Below are 18,664 nucleotides of genomic sequence, written 5' to 3'. Positions count from 1 at the left end.
AGAAACGCCCACAGGGTTTGGCTATGGCTGGCACAGGCCATAAGGAGATGCCCCCTGAGTCAGAGAAAGAACTGAATCCAGCTGAAGATGGAAAAAACATAGCTGAGCAAGAGGCACCACAGCCAGCTGCACAACAGATTGCTGACGAGGAGGTGGAGAGGGAGCAGCTCCTCAACTATGATGCTAAGCAGAGTGACTCGCCTCCTGGACAGGCTGGTTAGTAACACCTTGCACACTGAAAGAAAGGGAATAAAGGGCATCATTTCTGAAATAGTGGTGGAGGTTAGCTAGACTTAATGCAAGGCTTCGTAAGTGAGAGGCTAAAGATCAATCCTCAGCACTCCTTCACAGTCAAGTGGATAATGACTGAGGTTTCTGTTTGTGCAATGTGGAGCTTCCAGTCTGGATTCCCGTGCGTCACTTTTCTAGCTGTTCTGTCCTTCTCTCCATTGTCTGCACAAGGCAGACAATGTGGGGACTTCACTCTCAGAAACCTTTCAGTATTGGGACTTAGTAAGAATATGACATGTTTGGAAAGGATGCAACATACTGTGCATACAAAGCATTGATGGATAGAATATTTTGTAGATTGTCAGTTTATAGCTACCCATTTCAAAATATGTTGGCATGAACAAACCTTTGCTTGAGACTTCAGGTATCTGAAGTTTATTATTGCGAGTCAGCAAAACTGCAAATTGGAAGTTACTGGCAAAGGTGCCAGTTTTTTGGTTCTACCATGTGTGACCATGTCTGTACCATGCTGAGTATTGATGTGATGTCTAAATCTGACCAGAATCTGGACCAGGCAACTTGAGGAACTCCATCTTAGGTGGGCTTTAATTCATGTGTGCAGGCTGGTGCTCCTAACATTGTGGTTATTAGCAACTTTTCCACGGAACAAAGTAGAATTTTCTGATGCAGTAGAAGCTTGCAGCGCTATGAAGGATCAGTTTCTTGCTATTTCCGTACTTATTCCAGCTTGTCTTCCATCTTCCACCAGATTATCCTAATTACCTCACTACCAGCTCTTCTGAATGGGGAAATGTGTACGCTCCTTGTGTATTGATGCAAAGCAGAATCAGTAGCATGGACAGTAAACAAGAAGTAGTACTCTTTATGTTCTATAATCCAATGAATGCATTTATATAATGCATTATTATATGATATTAGTAGAGTAGATAATTTGGCAAGGATAAGTAATCTGTCTCATCTGCACTGCCAAAGTAACACTTTTCCAACTGCACCAAAAGATACGTACCAGAGCAGGCAGTTCTCCAATGAGATGTGACTATACAAGCCAAATGTTTCATTTTAACTGAGGTATAGAAAACCAGATAGCGAAATCATCCAACAACTAGTGCAGGAGAAAGCCCTGCAGTGCAGCCTGTGGAAGGTCAGAGTTCTCTGAATCCAGGAACAGCACAATATTCTTTAGGCTTGATTGTTCAGCAAAAATAATATACCTTATGGTGTGGATTCCTTTGGTTGTAAGGAAGCAGAAGTGGACTTCTTCTACATTCTATAAGCATTCTCTGTTTTTCATTTAAAGCTAGTTTTAAAAGCTTGAGACAGTTAGGTCTATTACTGGAAAGTATTTTTGATGTTTTAAACGTGTACAATATAATGCTAAAATTTTTCAAGCCTTCCTCTAATCAGTTGTTGTTTAGGGTTCTCCTTCTTGAGAACCAGAGACTCTTCTCTTAACTGATCATTATGGTTTCTCTGCCTGACTAACTGAAAAAGTAAAGGTAGGGTTCTTGCAGTCAGAAGTAATTTTCTTCTGAACAATCTATACTAAGAAATTTTAAGGTAGTGAAATTTGCTCAAGATGAAGCCATGTGGGGCAGGACAGTGTCAGAGTGAAGAAAATCATTTATAGAAAACCATTTTAAGGCCAAGTTAGTATATTCATATATTCATTTCATGCCATCTTCAAAGCTTTATCCACAAGCCAAAATAAGGAGGGGGTATCTGAGATGCCTTTCAAAGGAAGTGTTAACGCATTTAAAAGCAACACCATAGTCAGGTTTTCAGTATAATCTTCAAGTCTTACTCTTCTTTAGATGTCACTTAATGTATTGTGAAATTGCTTAATGCTTTTCTTTTGTCCACTTACATGCTGGCTGAACTTTGTTACACTTCCAATTCCCAAAGATTATTATCTAGCTCTTAATACAATGTTGACAGCAAAGGTTTTCTATTCTGAAGGAAAGATATTAAAACTCACTCTCTAAACAGAAACTCACTCACCAGCAAAATAAATTATATCATAGATTCTTTTGCAGTACTTATCTTTGCTGTGTAAAACAAATTAACTGTAATGTTTTTCCAGACCAACAAGCACGTGAAGCACTGAATGAAGACAAAGATGTTGACTACAATTTAGATGAGAATGAAGCTGAATCAGAAACAGACAAGCAAGCTGCACTTGCAGGCATTGAAACTGGTAAATAAACAAAGAATATTTTACTTGAAGCAGTATATGCTGCAAAGTACTATGATGATATTTTGAGTTTTATACTTTAACAGGTTCAGATAGGTAATTCCTCTTTCTTAGCCAGTTTTCCCTACTGTTGAGTATGATGTGTTGTTACATAGCATTACTGAAGCTACTTTTTAGTAAATGGTGGAGAGGGGGAGTATGTGCAGCTTTACTGTTCAGCACTAACAGTCCCTTCAAAATTTTCTGGACCTATCACTCCTGAGTCTTAAAGAGATTTCTGTACCTTTTTCTTTCTTCCTTATTAGGTCAAAATTCTCAAGAAAAAATATGAAGAACCACTTGACCAAACTGGAACACAGAGGCTGTGAACAAGGGAAATTCATGATGCATCTTAATCAACTCTTCCTGTAAACGCAGCAATGGCCAGAGCAAAGTGATTTAAGAATGTTTGATTATCTTTTTGAGGCTTTGATAAAGGCTCAAATGAAGTAGTTTGTTGTGAAGTTTTAGTACGGTTTCGGGGTGAAAAAATTATATATCTCAAGGCTTGTTTTAAGGCAGTGTGACCTCTGCAATGAGACTTTTCTTCCTCCTGATTATAAAATAAAAAACAGCTAACAAGCACCGTAGTAACTTTGAAGTCAGCTGACATGTATAGTCATGCTACAATAACATTATGCATGGACTGGTGGTAGGTGGGAAAGAGTCCTCTGGCAAAGATGAAATTTTCTCCTGAGCAGTGCAGTAGAGAAATCCTCATCTTAGTTTTAAGAGTGAGGAGCTAACTTACTTTGGCAAAATACGGGAAACATGAAAAATGTCCTGTGCTGCAGTCTGCTCTCATGCCACTTCTGACATTATTTTACTGCAATGTGGATGGAACTCAGAGAGGATGATTGTAATTCTGAGATATGACATGGCATTATATATTTTCCTTTATTTCATAAATGAAACTTCTAGCTTACATAATCTGTACCAGGAATGAATAGCTGTCCTGGTTTTATTCCTAGGTTTTCTGTTAAAAATAGATTCTAGTAATAGAATATTCTTAAGAGATTAGCAGGAGCGTTTCCTGAAAGCCTTACTGGATGTCTCTTCACAAAATTAGAGGTGCCACTAGCTTATGCAGAGATCAGTCAGACTGACTTCTGAACTTGTGATGTGATAGGCCTTCGGCAGGGTTGTGCTACTTCTGTCATCCCTCTGCTGAAACAGTATCTTTCACTGAAGAGTAGAAAGGAAATGCCTGCCTTATGGAGTAGCAGATTCAGCTGTCAAAAAATGTCTTCTCTGATGGACTTTTGAAGAAGGCGGACCAGGTTGTGCATTTTATTGCCCACAGTTGAAACAGTAGTTGATGTGATGTGCTGTGTTACACACAGCACTTTATTATCATGTTGTTGTTATTCTGTAGTCTTTGAATTTTCTGCAGCTTGTTGAACTAGTTCACTCTGGAGAGCCTAGAATATGCATGGCTGCCACTGAAACACCTTTTAACTTCAAATCTCACCTTTGTTGCTTGTAGCCAACTGTTTTGAAGATTGCATTTGTCTGCTTTTAAGACCAGCCCCCATGTTTGGAGCAGTCTCCATGAATATGAACCAACAGCCACATGATAGTATGGGAGAAGTCAGACACAAATGACTTCCCAACCAACAGTTTCATTTAAGAATACAGAAATTTATCATGGCTTTCTCTTAATGTACTTCATATCATAAAGTTATAGTGTATCATTCTTTAAATGCGTTAGTTAACTACTCCTGTACCTTAAGATGCCTAAATGTGCAAATAGAGGGCTGGTTTGTTTGTTTGTTTTTTGTTTGTCATTCAGAGTTGTCATTTAGCAAAAGAAGCAGGAGCCATCAAATGGTTCACTGACAGACTTGCCAAGTGTGACATGAATTGAAAGAAGAACTACCCTCTGTTACTGAGTTACTTTCTACTGTGTATTATCACCATTTAAGTCAGATTTTACAGTGCTGGACTATTGCAGTCAGTAATAACAGTGAAAGCAAATATTTTTAAGCAGTAGAGGATATACGAGCATTTCTTCTAAATGACAGATGTTGAAAAACTTGGGGATATTTCTGTATTGCTGGTTCTTTTGCTTTATCTTTTGTAAAACATGGTATGCTTTGGCATCAGAATGTTTACATGTATTCAGAGTAGAGTGAGCATGATTTTAGGACTTAATCTGTAAACTGTTATTTAGCTGAGATTAAGTTAATCAGGAATTTCTGATTGCAGAACTGTACATTTTAACACTATGAAATGTACAGTGAAATGCTGTGTTCAAGTTGAACAAATACTTGAACTTGAAACTCCTAAAATCCTGAATAAAGCCCACAGTTCCTTAATGCAATTAATATATTGCCAGAGAATTCTTTTAGAATAGTTCAACTGCCTGACCACTTTCGGGCTAACAGAAAGTTAAAGCATATTACTGAGGGCATGCCCAAATTCTCTTGAACACTGACAGATATGGGGCACCAACAACCTGTCAAGGAACACTGTGGCAGAGTCCAACCACTCTTGGGGTTAGGAAATAGCTGGCAGCATTTCTGTACAGTGCCTAAAACCTGGCTGGGCTTCTTGGTAGCCAGATAGGTGGCGTCCTTCCTGTAAACACGACCTCCTTTATGCAAAGCACAATTGCTGTACCTCTTACAGTGGAAGGCTGAAAACCTGTGTCAAAGCAATGTTCATAAACATAGCAGAATAATGTCCTACTCTCAGTAGCTTCAAGTGCTACAAGAATGTACCTGGGGTCATAAATTTTTAATAGACAAGGGACTGTTGTGTCTACTATATGGAACTTTAAAGGACTTACTTAATGTAGTTGAACAAAACAATATTCACTTGGAACTGTGATTAACAAAATGTTTATCACCAATTTTTTTATGTGCATGAGGGTGGGGAAGCTGCTTGTCTAATTTTCCTGGGCTTAAATTCACACTTGTCCCCACTGTTTTTTACAAAGTCTGGTCCATTTAAGTATGCATTTTAAAATAAAGAGAGTCTTCTCTAATGTCTGTTACCTTATTCTGTACTGTTGATACACTTGTATTGTTAATGAAAATGGAAAAGATGATCATTCAAGTTTTTTGAGTTCTGTGAACATTGTGGAATTTACTTGGTGTCTCTCTTATTTGCTGCATCTTTTGGAGAAATACGGAAAGCTTTTCCTGAGCCACTGGTATGCAGTTAAAGATTTTGAAGACTGGAAGGATTTCTATAATTGCTTACAACAAGGTAGCAAAAGGTGAATTTTTAGTGGCCTACAGTACCACCAGTTGGACATTTCTGCAACTACATGTTCTGGCATTTCCGTTCCTCTGGCAATGATGTAGAAGCATTCAAGTAAATAAATCAACTATAAATCAAGATGATAAGCAAACATGAAGGGGTATGCAATCTCCTTTTTCACGTCTGTGCTAAGTGTGTGTTGAGGGTTGCTTATTCCATGAAGATTCAAATTGCTGGCAGACATGTGGGGTGTTCCAGTTCAATGTATTTTTGTTGTTTTCCTGTTCTAGCTTTCCAGTGCTGTTGCTTAGGCGATGGAGTGTGATTACTTCACAGGGCAAAGATAGATGATGAGAAACAGAAAGGAGTGTCCTACATGGCCAAAAGCTCATCACTATGCAGGAAGCCACGGTGCATTTAAACCAAAGCTTTGCCCTTTCCAGCAAAGTAAACTTGGAAAAATAGCTTTTATGTTCAAAGAAAGACTAGGTAGTATAGTTCATCAAAGGACCACTGCACTGGGGAAAGATATTGCTACTTAAGTAGAGAAACTAACTGTAAAAGTACATTATGTAGATGCCCACGTACCCAAGAGTTGTGTCACTGAACACCCAAACAACCAGCAGGTGGACTGGGCCACTAGGATTGTAGTTCAGGTAGATCTGGACTGGCAACATATGGGTGAATTATTTCTATAATAATAATATAATAATAATCACAGAATCATAGAATGGTTTGGGTTGGAAGGGATCTTTTAAGATCACCTAGTTCCAACCTGCTATAGGCAGGGACACCTCCCACTAGACCAGGTTCCTCAACGTCCCATCCAGCCTGGCCTTGAATGCTTTCAGGGAGGGGGCATCCACAACCTCACTGGGCAACCTGTCCCAGTGTCTCACCACCCTCACAGTAAGGAATTTCTTCTGACTTCTAGTCTAAATCTACCTTCTTCCAGTTTAAAGCCATGCTACATGCCCCTATAAGAAATCCCTTCCTAGTTTTCCAATAGGCTGCCTTCAGATACTGGAAGGCTGCTATAAGGTCTCCTTGGAGTCTTTTCTCCTCCAGGCCAAACAGCCCCAGTTCTCTCAGCCTGTCCTCATAGCAGAGGACATAGCCCTCTGATTACCTTCATGGCTCTCCTCTGGGCCCACTCCAACAATTCCATGTCCTCCCTATGTTGGAGGCTTCAGAACTGGACACAGTACTCCAGGTGGGGGTCTCATGAGAGCAGAGTAGAAAGGTAGAGTCATCTCCCTCAATCTGCTGGTCATATTTCTCTTGATTCAACTCAGGATACGGTTGGCTTTCTGGGCTGCAAGCACATATTACTGGCTCGTTGAATCTTTCATCAACTGACACTCACAAATCCTTCTCCTCAGGACTGCTCTCAAGCTATTCTCAGCCCAACCTGTATTAGTGCTTGAGATTACCCTGACCTAGGTGCAAGACTTTGCATTTGGCAGGCAGATTATATTGCACTCCCACAAAGCTGCCATGGCAATTGCCACAAGCTTATAATGGTGGAACCAACCAATGGCTGTCTGGAAACATCTATTCTGTGTCTTGGAAAGGGTGACCCCCCAGAAAGAACTGAGTCAGACAACAGGACTCATTTCCAAAGTAATCTCATTTTATATATAATTATCATCACTATTATTTTTCTCCTTCCTTTTCTGTCTTAGCAAATAGTTTTCATCTCAACTTGTGTGTTCTACTCCATTGTTTTTTCTTCCCTGTCTTCAAGGGCACTTCACCCATTTGAGGCAAAATGCTCCAAGATAACTGACAAAATTGAAACAAAATCACTGAATACAGTGCAATGGGAGCTAAATGTATAAGTCTACTTTTCATCTGCTTTTAATTTCTATAAAGTTTGTTTTAATTGACTGGACTTGGCAAGAAAGGAATTCAGCCATTCTACTTGCAAAATGCAATGCAGTTCAGGCAAAAGAATGGAAGCTGATTCTAACTGCAGCAGCTCAGTTATGTGTATTATCAGACATAATACTGTAGAGCATTATTTTTATTCAGTAATGAGTGTTATGTCTTTAAACACCATTTTCTGACACGGCTCACTCATAGAAGTAATTTTTGATTAAGTCTTTATTTAAATCAAAGAAGGTACAACATTTTTCAACAGTACAGTTGATTAAAATCAGCTTCACCTGTGTAACATTATAAAACACCACTTTAAAACAGCAGTTGTCATTCAGTTCATTTAAAGAAGGCAGGCTAAAGATATTCCATAAATCAGCACTTTTATCCCAGAAATCCCACTCAGCTGGTACATTACTAGATATTCAATCCTACTGCTGGTACCTGATTTTGCTTCAGGTATCCTAACAAAGTCTCATCTTTCAAACAAGCTTCACAACTGGAAAATATTTATGAGGAGAGAAGTCAAATTCTGGAGGAACCTAGAAGGGAAACATTAAAAATAATACAGTCAAGCAACAGTAGGAGATAGATAGAAAAGAGATGGGATTATTTTTTCTATCTGAAAAATGCTCCAACCTAGTTCTGGATATTTCAGTAATTTCTCCAGTGATTGGAGGTACAAAGTTGTAAAGTGCATTTCTTTGGCATCATCTTTTCCTTTTCTGTGCCTACCCTTCAGCAGAAAAGTCTGAAGGCCCTCTCTCCCCGCTCTGATCCACTGATCCTGAAAGCCAGCCACTCTCCTTGCTGCTTTCTCACAAGTTGCTGGCACACATATCAATTACTCCTTCCTGTTCTTGAAGACTAATTTTGTATATGTTATCCCACACATACCTTCCAATTTAGTTTCAAAGATATTTAAAACATAAGAGTTTTCTTTATTTAAATAATTATAACATATTTATTTCCAAGGGAAAATGAATTATTACTTCCCAGTTCTTTTGACAGTCAGAGTAACTATGGCCCGAATCTGCTAATGCAGCTATGGTATTGTTGCATATACTAACATATTTCACATTAATTTAACCTGGCATTTTCTTACCTTAGAGTCTTTTTTGTGGCCCCCCGCCAGAAGCTTCATGACTACAATATTGGGTTTAGCAACTTTTAGAATTCGACTGACCTATTCAGAAAACAGCAAGTAGTTGTCAGTTGAAAGCATATGACTTCAAAATCATTTCAAGGATAATACGCACACTTGCATACTGTAACAATACTACAGTCCTCTTACAGTATATCTCACCAGAGATCAAAGAGTTCTGAATTTACTCAGGATTGCATTAAGTGGATTAATATTTAAGAAAGGGGACATTTTATTTGTTCAACAGATCACTGACTTCTATGCTTAAGTACAAAGACTATTAAAACTATGACAAATTCCGAGGCACTTGTCCAAAAAAATGTTTAGACAGACTCTAGGTATCTACCCTATACACTGATCCAAACATGAAGAGAAGAAGTGTTTACAAACTAGTATTGAAAAACAAATGGAAACAAATGCCAGATTGAAATCTACTTTCCAGCCAAAATTTTTCCCATCTCTCAGGGAAAATTATCAGGCTCCAGGTAAGCTAGGAATGTGGAGATGTTAACTTCCTGATAAAACTGATATGTTTTTCAAGTGACACTAGCAGGTACCATACAAGCAAGAACTGCGTTGCTGCCTGTCATTTAAGATACTCAGCAGAGAGAAGCCTTGGAACGATGGTGAGAACAATCCAGATTCCACTATCAAATGTGATGAAATGAACTGCTGTGTAAAACGCCACTACGCTCCTCTGACCAGCCCTTAATAAAAACATTCAGCCCTTAATAAAAACATTCAGCTTTACTCAGAATTTTGGAAGAGTAAGGTACCCCGAATCTCAAGCAAACTCAGCTTAAAACAAGCACATTCTATCATTAACAAACACTAATTTTTCCAGTATTTTAGTCTTACCTCATGGTCTGGATTAGGAATATTCTCAAGAATCATTTTAGCTTGCTGGAAGTGTTTGCTAGCTGCCATGTAGAGATCTGCTGATTGAGGAGGGGGGCTGTACTTATTTAAATCAGACATTTCCTGGCATATTAAAGAAATATACAAATACACATTAAGATCAGTTGCCAGTAAGTTGTATTTTTATTACCCTGATTGAAAATGATAAATTTTAAGAAAAAGCAGTAAAGTTAAAAACACTTATTTTAAAAGGCAAATAGTAAGCACCAATATATTGTTTAATTGTCACTGTATACTGCTATAAAATTTTGCTATAAAATGATACCTGTTCTCAGTAACTTGCCGTTCATTTGATTAGTTAGTCCTGTGCAGCAGGGAATAAAATTACAGGGGAAAAAAAAAAAAGGAACAAAAAAATACAAAGCCAAATGGTTGTAATAGTATTTACTCAAAGAACGTTTAAGACTCACAGTACTTAAATCTTCATTTTATACAATTTTGAAGCTTCAGTGACAAGGAAGAAGCCATGTCTTCATTTCCACAACAGCTATTCACGATACTAAATTAAGGAGTGTGGCTGGCATACTATATATTACAGTTTAAGCTTTTACAGGTCTGTCTGGTACTGAAAGATTGGCCAACAGGTATCTAGAAGTTCAACGTGAAATTTTGAAATCACTGTATCTGAAGCAGAATAACCCCACATATCACTAGAGTCTAGTCACCAACTGTAGGAGGAGCACTGTTACAGTGAACACTAAGTTGAATACAAGCCATAAGGGTTCTCTTAAACTCCTTTTTAATGGCAGACTAACAGGGGGAAAAGACCATCAATTGCAGCTTGGGAGATTTAGACTGTACATGAGAAGAAAATGCAGATAGTGCAACCCAGAATCAGGTTATCCACAGAGTAACTGGAACAAAAAAAAGTAACAGGATCACGTCTTCCAGAGAAGAATGTGTATCGCTGAATTTTTTCTGGACTTGACTAGACACAGATACAGCAGGTCTGATCTGTAACACTATTCAGGATGAGACTGGACAAGACAGACGTTCACATATCACTTCCAACCACCACTTCCCTTACTTAAAACTGAAATCTAGTTTTATCCTTGTTTCCTTTCTACTAATTATTGCAGTAATAAAAACGTTATGCTAGACAAACTACCACAAACAAGTTTGTCAATGAACTTTCAATATACTTCATTTTCATGTAAATCAACACAGGCATCTTAAACTGTGAGAGCAGACCAATTTTCAAGCATCTAAGAGTCTTCGTAAGAATTTAAAACAATTTTCTTTGCTATAAGTAAAGCTAGAACTTCCTGCAATTTTGACTTAAAGAATCAAGAACGCTTTGAGTTGGAAGAACCTTGAAGATCACAGTGCCATTCTATGATCCTCTAGTCTCAACCCCTCTATCAAGGGCAGGAACACCTTTCATTATCTGAGGATGCCCAGACATGCCTTAATACAAACTCTGAGATATTAAGTGCTCTTTTTATAACAACACTGCATAAATAAATGATTATTTACAAAAGCATGAGTGGTACTGCATTTTAAAATTACTCACTTTAAACTGCAGGTAGTGCACTGGGGGTGGTGTTATAACACTGTTAAATGGAGCAAACCTGTGCTCATACCGCACTTGTTCACTATCTAATTCAAACTTTGGTTTTCTTACTTTGCCATCCATGTCAAATGCAATCATTGTCTAAAAAGGAAAAAAGATAGAGTACAGTGAGAAGTGTGAGAAGTATTAGCTTTACATTGTCTTTTGCACAAGCAAGATGAAAGCTATAATTTTGCACTAATTGGATAGAGGCAAAACAAGTAGAGAATTTACTATACCACATTAAAAACTTGAAATTCATTTTCAGTCCCACTAAAAACAAAGAGGGCATGCAATGTATACTTGATTCTCACTAAAAACGAAAAGAAGCCACTGATCAGTAAAACATGTAAAAGTTACCTTGTACATCCCAGCACACATATTTTGGTACGCTTGGCTCATAGTGATCTCTCTGCTCAGAGGGCGAACTGTAAATTTTAGATAAAGAACTTTTAAATTCCATATAAGCAAGAGAACTTATTTCAGATTATTTCCAAGAGCACTGCCCGAACATGACATGTTTTGTTGTATTATGTGATGAGCTAAAATGCTTCTGCAAATTACCCATTTTCATTAAACTAGCCTATTACAATATACTGCTTCTTGAATTGCATATATTCCAGGAAAGTTGTTTCTAACACATTTCTCACCTTTTCAATTAAGTTTTCTCACCCCTCCTGAAGTATTTGTGAGCTTCCACGCAATTAGCAAATGTATGTAACTGTACTTCCAAGAAAATAACGGAAGAAATTTCACTTACGATGATAATCATCAGCATCTGTTTCTTCCTAATAAATATAGATAAGTCTAAGTACTGAAATGTGTAATCGTGCTGAGTACCAACTGTTCTATTCAAAAATGTAATTCAAAATTGAACACTAAAACACGGCCATAACTCACCCACATAGCAGAAATCAAAACGTACACCATTCTCTTGCATCTCACTGCTTACTCTCATAAGAAGGCAAGAATTACTCATGGACTCACTCAGCACTCATTTTAAGACCAGGAATTAGTCTTCCTTTCCATCTGCTCTGTCCATTAGAGTAGTGTTCTGCACTGACTTCAGTTTAATGGTTTCAGCATCACATTGTGCTGAAGTTAAAGATAGAAGCTAGCTGACTCCGACTGATCTATTCAGTGAAAGAGACTACACTTTCTGCACTGTAAATAATGAAAGACAACTGGAGCATGAAGAGCAGGAGCACTTTTCCTGCTCACTTGGCTCCTGATTACACAAAACATCACAAGACACACTTAATTACTATCACATGAATGTTACATTGTCTTCAATGAAATAAATTGATTCCAATAGTCAGTAGAAGATTAAAGCTTTTTTAAACAAGAAATATTTTTTACTCAAAAAATATTCTTTGAACTTCCCCTTTAGCTTCCACTGTATAACTAGTGCCACTTGGCACCTTTTTACAATGTGTAAAATTTTCTGAACTTCCAGAGAAAAGAAAATTCAGCTGAAATTATCTCAGGCTGTTCAAATCCAAATGTTCTCCTTGAACAGGAAAGAAGGTACAGAGAAGTAGAGAGAGAGAGCAAAGAAGTAGATTGTCTGCATGGTGTTCAATCACAAAGTTAGTACTAAGATAACTCCAATTTACTACAATCTACTAGCCACTTAGGTATGGCAAAGCAACATTAAATACTAAGAGTGGGTCTAGCTGCCTTTTTAGCAGGCATGCTTATTGCTCTGAAGAGAGTCAGTCTGCTATTATAGTGAAAGAGGAATTCTCATTATCTCTCACATGGAAGCATCAGAGAAAGACCAAGTTTCTAAAAGAAATTTTTGCGCAAGATTGCTACCACTGAATTTAAATAGGGTAACTCAACATCTAAAACTTAAGAAACATTCTGAAAACTAAGAGAAAATAAAGAAATATATGGAAAGCTTGGTCTTTGAATCTAGCTACAGAATCTAGTCACAAAAAGCATACCTTTACAGTCTATAATTCCTTCGGAAAGGTAGTATTTTTCAAAGACAATTGCTCTGGGCCTGTTATCTACATCTCATAGCATCTACACACACAACTCGTGAAGCTATGAATACAAATAAGATTTGGATTTTTTTGAAAAACTTACTTAATAATAAATGGAAAACTCTTATGCAGAGATTGATTATTTCAGTTAAAATGTTTTACTTTTAAGCCTTCATAAACTTCAGGACATTTTTCCCACTCACATAAGTTCTGACTCAATTTTTAATTTCATGTGACATGGCCACAGGAAAAGGAGAAAAAACAAATCACTTTACATCTCAGATACCTTTTTTCTTTTTCTTGGTTTTCTTGCTACTACGGCCTTTCTGTTGTTCTTCCATTATTCTCTCTTCTGCCATTTGAGAGCTGTCAGCACGGCTCAGCGTTGACATCAACCAAGCATAGAGGAACTCTGATAGGTACCTGTGGAAAACACAGTATACCCTTGTAAAGTACTACAGTGTAAAACATAATACATGCTTTCTAACTGAATGCTAAGTGCCTTACTCAATGAATTTACTCACAGGGACAAACTTTAGGGCAATTAAATCCATCAAAAAATGTGCACAGCTGAAAACAACAAATTATTCTGTGTTCTATTTTATTAAGTTACAAGCTTTAAAAATTCATGCATTATTACAGGAAAGTGCTAAGTCCACACTATATACATGTGACATTCTCGAAGAGAAATTTTAAAGAATTCTTTTAGAGAAATTTCCTCTGGAGCATGAGACAGTCCAACAAATCATATTTCAGAACAAAAGGAATTAAAGAAAAACAACAGAAATTATAGATCCAGACCACATGAAGGAAAAAATAACGCTCTGTAAGAATTTATAACTCAGGAGAAAAACTACTGTGTACTGTGTAATTTACAGGTTTTCTCTTTTTTCTTCACTTAATGTGTGAAGATAAAACAGTTGATTTGATAGTTCAGACTATGAGTGATTTTATTAAAAAGAACAAAGGGGAAATAAGGCAGGTAAACACACTAAGTTACAGAAAGCTGGGTATTACTTGTAAGGTAGTACTTGAAAGCATACTGCAAACTTCTGCTACCTATCTGCAGTATTACTTTTCCCACATAATGTGGAAAAACCATCAACAAAGCAAAGCAGAAAGAGAATGAAATGCACTGAAGTTCAAGTAATGTAAACCTGTCTAACTGCTCAGAAAAAAAACGATGACAGCTTACATAAAAGTTTAATGGTGACTTCATTAGAAACAAAAAAAAACAAAAAACCTCCGACGAACTCAACCCCCCCCAAAACCTCCACTAGAGTACAGAAGTACTTCATAGTAGATAGGATCAACATTACATTTTTATTGCTGTATTGAAAAACTGAAACATTTAAAAATCTTTTCTCATTTGAACAAGTCATCTACTATGAAAAATAACTTTATGTGGATAAAGTACAGTGGGGGAAAAAGAAGTACTTTGACTTCATAGAGGGTGATCATTTTCAGTAAAGGCACATAACTCACCAAATATGTTTAAGGAATATGATGTTATTTTTACATAGTATCACAGCCACAACCTAAAACACTGAATTTTTTAAAAACACTAAGGTGGTCAACAAAATGATCTTAGTAGGACAAAGACTGAAAATACAAAATTGTCTTCCTCCTGCATTGTTCTCTCTGTTAATCAGTGTATTTTCCACCCATTTTCATTAGAAGACATAGTTTCCGAAGATTAAATGAGAGCCAATTACTATTTCAGTGAAAATGAAGTACAATAATGAGTAAAACTAGAAAAGGGACCAACAGATTTTTTTTGTCCATTTGTAATTTAATGAACAGGAAACTAAAATGGCATTTCGAACCAGCTTAAGACTGAAAGAAAAGAGTTGAAATCCATTTTTTAAATGTTTGCATTTAAAACTCCGTGGTAGCATCCCTCCCCCAAGAACTGTAAAGAAAGCATTCTCTTACCAATATATATAGTAATATTCATGCATACTGTAAAGTTCCAACTCAAACCCACTCAGAAGATATTGTATCATAATACGGAGGTTATGATATAAGACCCAGGTGCCCAAGCATGCCAAATGCTGTCTTTGTGGTTCCTGCTTCAGTAACATACTATGAAGTGCTGCATCTACTTTTTCTGCCTACCAAAAAAAAGAAAAACAAAGGCAAACTATTCAATAATAGACAAGAGGAAGAATATAAGACTGAAAGTGCATTGAAGTTCTCCCAGAAATAAATAAATCAGAATACAAGTGCTGCCAACAAAGTTATGCTCCAAATTTAAAACAGAAATGTTTTTCCAGATACTGTTGTGTCAATGGTCTAGAACTGGTAAAAATCTGAAACATTTTTCACATGAGTGTAAGGAAATTCTACTGAATGGAAAAAATGTTTAATACAATAATTCAGGGAGGCAAGTTTGTTAACCAGCATTACCTCTCCTCATATTAAAATTTCAGATTTTAAAATTATTAACAGTCATGTGAGCACTGGAACTCAGAAAATACAGCAAACTACTACTTGTGCTTCTGTATTTGCAACAACTGCTTCATTTTATTTTATTTTTTTAAACCTGGCTGCAATGAAATACTATATTTCTAAGTTTGGAATGCAAATACGTTTACACTGTGGCCCACCAGAGAAACTAGAACATTGATAAGACCTATTCAGTCTTAAAATGTAGTAGTATAGAAGATGTGAAGTCTCTCACAGTTGAAATATTACTAGTAGTCTTGAACAAAACACCTCGTTATACATATCAGAAAATTAAAAAAAAAAAAAAAAGAGCATCTCAAAACAGCAGCATTTGCTGCAGTGTTGCAGTAAACTCTCAAGCAAATAATCTTCATAGATACTAGAATACATAAAATTTCCCTCAATTCCAAATGACTGTTCTCTTTAGAATGAAGGTCATGCAAAATGCTTTATTTCAATACCTCAGACTACCTAAGGAAACAATCCCAGGAGAAAAACTTACCTTTTCCTGTAGTCTTTTACTGTCCAGTCTGGAGAAAAATCCTAAACAAGCTGGAGTACATATTTTAAATAACTATTACTTACTTCACATATGTTTTTTTAAAACTTAACAAAAAGAAAGCCATTTTCAATTTACAGAGCAATAAATCTGAATTTTCAGAAGCATCTTGCAAAGATGTCTCAGAGAATCACAAAACAGCTCCACTGGGAGAGGACCTCCAGAGATCATCAGGTCCAAACTTTAATGGAGAATGGGGTCTACATGAGACTATACAGCATCCTTCTCAAGGGCACCTTGAAAACCTACAGCGATAGGAATTTTATCACATCACTGGCTGTTGCAGTAATGATTGTTATCACTGTAAAAAAACTGCTTTCTTATATCAAGGCAAAACTTCTCCCGGAGTAGCTTGTACCTTTTGACACTTGCTTTGCTCCACTGATTGTAGGTTAAGACTTGTACTGTTACAGCTATTGAATCCTGTGATCTGGGCTCCAGTTACACTGGCAAAGACACAGGTGAAGAAGGTAATGAGAACCTCTACCTTGTCATAATTATTAACAACCAGCTTTGCTGTTCTGCTTATCATGGGCATATGCCTTCCCTGTGCATTTCTACTTTGCTCATGTAACTAAAGAAACCCTTCTCATTTCTGTCATCTAAGGCAATTTTCACTCTTGATCCTTTGCTTCCCTGATGGCAACTCTGAATGCCCTAGCAATTCTGTAGTCCTTAATGCATAGCAGGCCACTTTTCTATAGACTGTATGCTTCTTTTTGGCTTTTAAGCATCCAGAGAAGCTCATTATTTAGGAAAGGTGGCTTCCTGTTCTGCCTCCTCCCTTTCCCTTTATAGGGGATGGAATGTTGTAATTCTGGAGGACTGTTATTGAATAATTCCCAGCACTTATAAGCTCCTTTGACCTCCACAGATGCCTACCAAGGAATCCCTCATAGCTGGGTGCTAAGCATCCTGAAGTTGGAACTTCTAAAATCAAGTTTTTTTTATTACTTGCTTTCAGTATACTGCACCAAACCCCAAACTTCACAAAGTTATGATCGCTGTTTCTAAGGCCAGCACTGGTAGTTAACAACTGGTAGTTGTTAAGTATGCCTTCTCAGTCTGCCAGCAGTAAATTCAGCAGTTTGTTGTTCCTACTAGACATGCTGAGGATCTGCAGCAAGAAGCAGTGCATTCAGGAACCTAATGGACTTCTGCCTCACCTATCTGTCTCTGCTTACAAGCTTGCAAACTAACTTATAAAACGGACAGAAGAGTATAAGGAGTGGAACTGTTGCTGAATTACAAACATATAGTACGTTTCCACAAAGTTTACCGATACGACAAAGTTAATCTAAAATAAATAAATAAAACAAAATACCCAAACAAACAAGACCCCAAAAACTCAGTACCTTTTCATCCAACAGATTTAACAAGAAGTATTTGGATTCATCCTAAATGCTTCTTGGTCTGAATTTTAGGGATCCTTGTTTTGAAGTTCTCTTTCAGACATGAGAACAGAGGAGTTGCTTCGTTTACATATAATCGAATACCATATGCTCCAATCTGGCAGGAATATGCCTTGAAAGAAAGGTTTGCTGGACTGCTACCTAGGCCATTACCTCATCCTGAAGGGTGGCAAACTCCTCTAGAATGTGACCCAGCTTATCTCTCTGACGAGCTCTGTTGTGTCCATGGATTTGAATCAAACTACAGAACGGCTGAAAGAAACAACGCATAGTTTTAATTTTTCAACACAACCTTGCGGAGGAGTACTAGGCATGCTTTATACATCTATCATTAGAAGGTAGGGTCCTTCAGACTCCCTAGGAAGCCTGCAAGCTAACAGGCAAGCAAGCAATCTAGAGCAGTGCAAATGCCCACTTCTCTGTATGTAAGTCAACAAGGGTTTAGGTGAGCATCTTTGAGGAACGTGATCACAAGCGACTCTTGTAGGAAGAGATTTAAGAGTAAGAAATATGTCTTCTGATATTTTCTGATATTTTCATTGCTCTGTCACTGCAACACAAGGAATCTTTTCACTTTTGTTTTTTAACTAGTGAGAAGGTAAAAATAAATCAGTTTTTACTACGTACTTTTTCTGGTACGAAACTACCCTGTGAAGAGATAGTTGGTGAAGATTTCTTGTAAAATCAAATGTTAATGAAAGTGTTATTGAAAAAGTCTGGGAATACAGAACCACAGAATTGTAGGGGTTGGAAAGGACCTCTAGAGATCATCGAGACCAACCCCCCTGCCAAAGCAGGTTCCCTACACCAGGTCGCACAGGTAGGCGTCCAGGCGAGACTTGAATATCTCCAGAGAAGGAGACTCCACAACCTCCCTGGGCAGCCTGTTCCAGTGCTCCGTCACCCTCACCGTGAAGAAGTTCTTACGCACATTCGTGCGAAACTTCCTATGCTGCAGCTTATGTCCGTTTCCCCTCGTCCTGTCTCCACGTACCACTGAAAAGAGACTGGCCTCACCGCTATGGCCGCCACACCTCAGATATTTATCAACCTGGATCAGGTCCCCTCTCAGT

At 37.5% G+C, this 18,664-nt stretch overlaps 3 protein-coding genes across 4 annotated transcripts in view; 2 read left to right on the top strand and 1 right to left on the bottom strand.

The window, feature by feature from the left end:
* LOC104915113 (cytosolic carboxypeptidase 1) overlaps positions 1-18,664 on the top strand; it is a 131,365-nt gene that overhangs the window by 54,277 nt on the left and 58,424 nt on the right. The window contains exons 14-16 of the mRNA XM_010725811.2: positions 3-216; positions 2,333-2,446; positions 17,604-17,715. Coding sequence (XP_010724113.2) covers positions 3-216; positions 2,333-2,446; positions 17,604-17,715 — 440 coding nt within the window. The remainder of the gene's footprint in view (positions 1-2; positions 217-2,332; positions 2,447-17,603; positions 17,716-18,664) is intronic.
* On the top strand, positions 8-5,842 carry LOC104915111 (Golgi membrane protein 1). The gene is made up of 3 exons (XM_010725809.2): positions 8-216; positions 2,333-2,446; positions 2,749-5,842. Exons 1-3 carry the CDS (start codon positions 24-26, stop codon positions 2,772-2,774), a joined length of 333 nt encoding a protein of 110 aa, XP_010724111.1. The 5' UTR covers positions 8-23; the 3' UTR covers positions 2,775-5,842.
* Positions 7,778-17,876, bottom strand: LOC100546381 (N-alpha-acetyltransferase 35, NatC auxiliary subunit). 2 transcript variants are annotated; one of them, XM_010725808.3, is made up of 9 exons: positions 17,745-17,848; positions 16,538-16,625; positions 15,108-15,286; positions 13,459-13,595; positions 11,542-11,609; positions 11,143-11,283; positions 9,570-9,692; positions 8,673-8,753; positions 7,778-8,109 (listed from the first exon to the last, which is right to left on the bottom strand). In XM_010725808.3, exons 1-9 carry the CDS (start codon positions 17,747-17,749, stop codon positions 8,050-8,052), a joined length of 882 nt encoding a protein of 293 aa, XP_010724110.1. In that variant the 5' UTR covers positions 17,750-17,848; the 3' UTR covers positions 7,778-8,049. The 2 variants fall into 2 exon arrangements, with proteins under 2 accessions (XP_010724110.1, XP_010724109.1); XM_010725807.1 differs by lacking the exon at positions 16,538-16,625 and having other exon boundaries at positions 17,745-17,876.

Source organism: Meleagris gallopavo, chromosome Z, assembly GCF_000146605.3.
Source record: "Meleagris gallopavo isolate NT-WF06-2002-E0010 breed Aviagen turkey brand Nicholas breeding stock chromosome Z, Turkey_5.1, whole genome shotgun sequence".
NCBI lineage: Eukaryota > Metazoa > Chordata > Aves > Galliformes > Phasianidae > Meleagris > Meleagris gallopavo.
Note: the sequence above shows the minus strand (reverse complement) of the source record. Positions and strands in the feature narration are given on the sequence as shown.

What these genes read in the sequence shown, in the direction of transcription:
- LOC100546381 (XM_010725807.1), bottom strand. Translation starts at nt 17,861, where the DNA reads ATGCGTTGTTTCTTTCAGCCGTTCTGTAGTTTGATTCAAATCCATGGA. An exon ending in TTGCCACCCTTCAGGATGAG is followed by an intron (nt 15,287 to 17,744) that starts GTAATGGCCTAG and finishes TTTTTTTGGTAG; the next exon opens with GCAGAAAAAGTAGATGCAGC. An exon ending in AACCAAGAAAAAGAAAAAAG is followed by an intron (nt 11,610 to 13,458) that starts GTATCTGAGATG and finishes TAAAATTTACAG; the next exon opens with TTCGCCCTCTGAGCAGAGAG.
- LOC104915111 (XM_010725809.2), top strand. Translation starts at nt 24, where the DNA reads ATGGCTGGCACAGGCCATAAGGAGATGCCCCCTGAGTCAGAGAAAGAA. An exon ending in CTCGCCTCCTGGACAGGCTG is followed by an intron (nt 217 to 2,332) that starts GTTAGTAACACC and finishes ATGTTTTTCCAG; the next exon opens with ACCAACAAGCACGTGAAGCA. An exon ending in ACTTGCAGGCATTGAAACTG is followed by an intron (nt 2,447 to 2,748) that starts GTAAATAAACAA and finishes CTTCCTTATTAG; the next exon opens with GTCAAAATTCTCAAGAAAAA.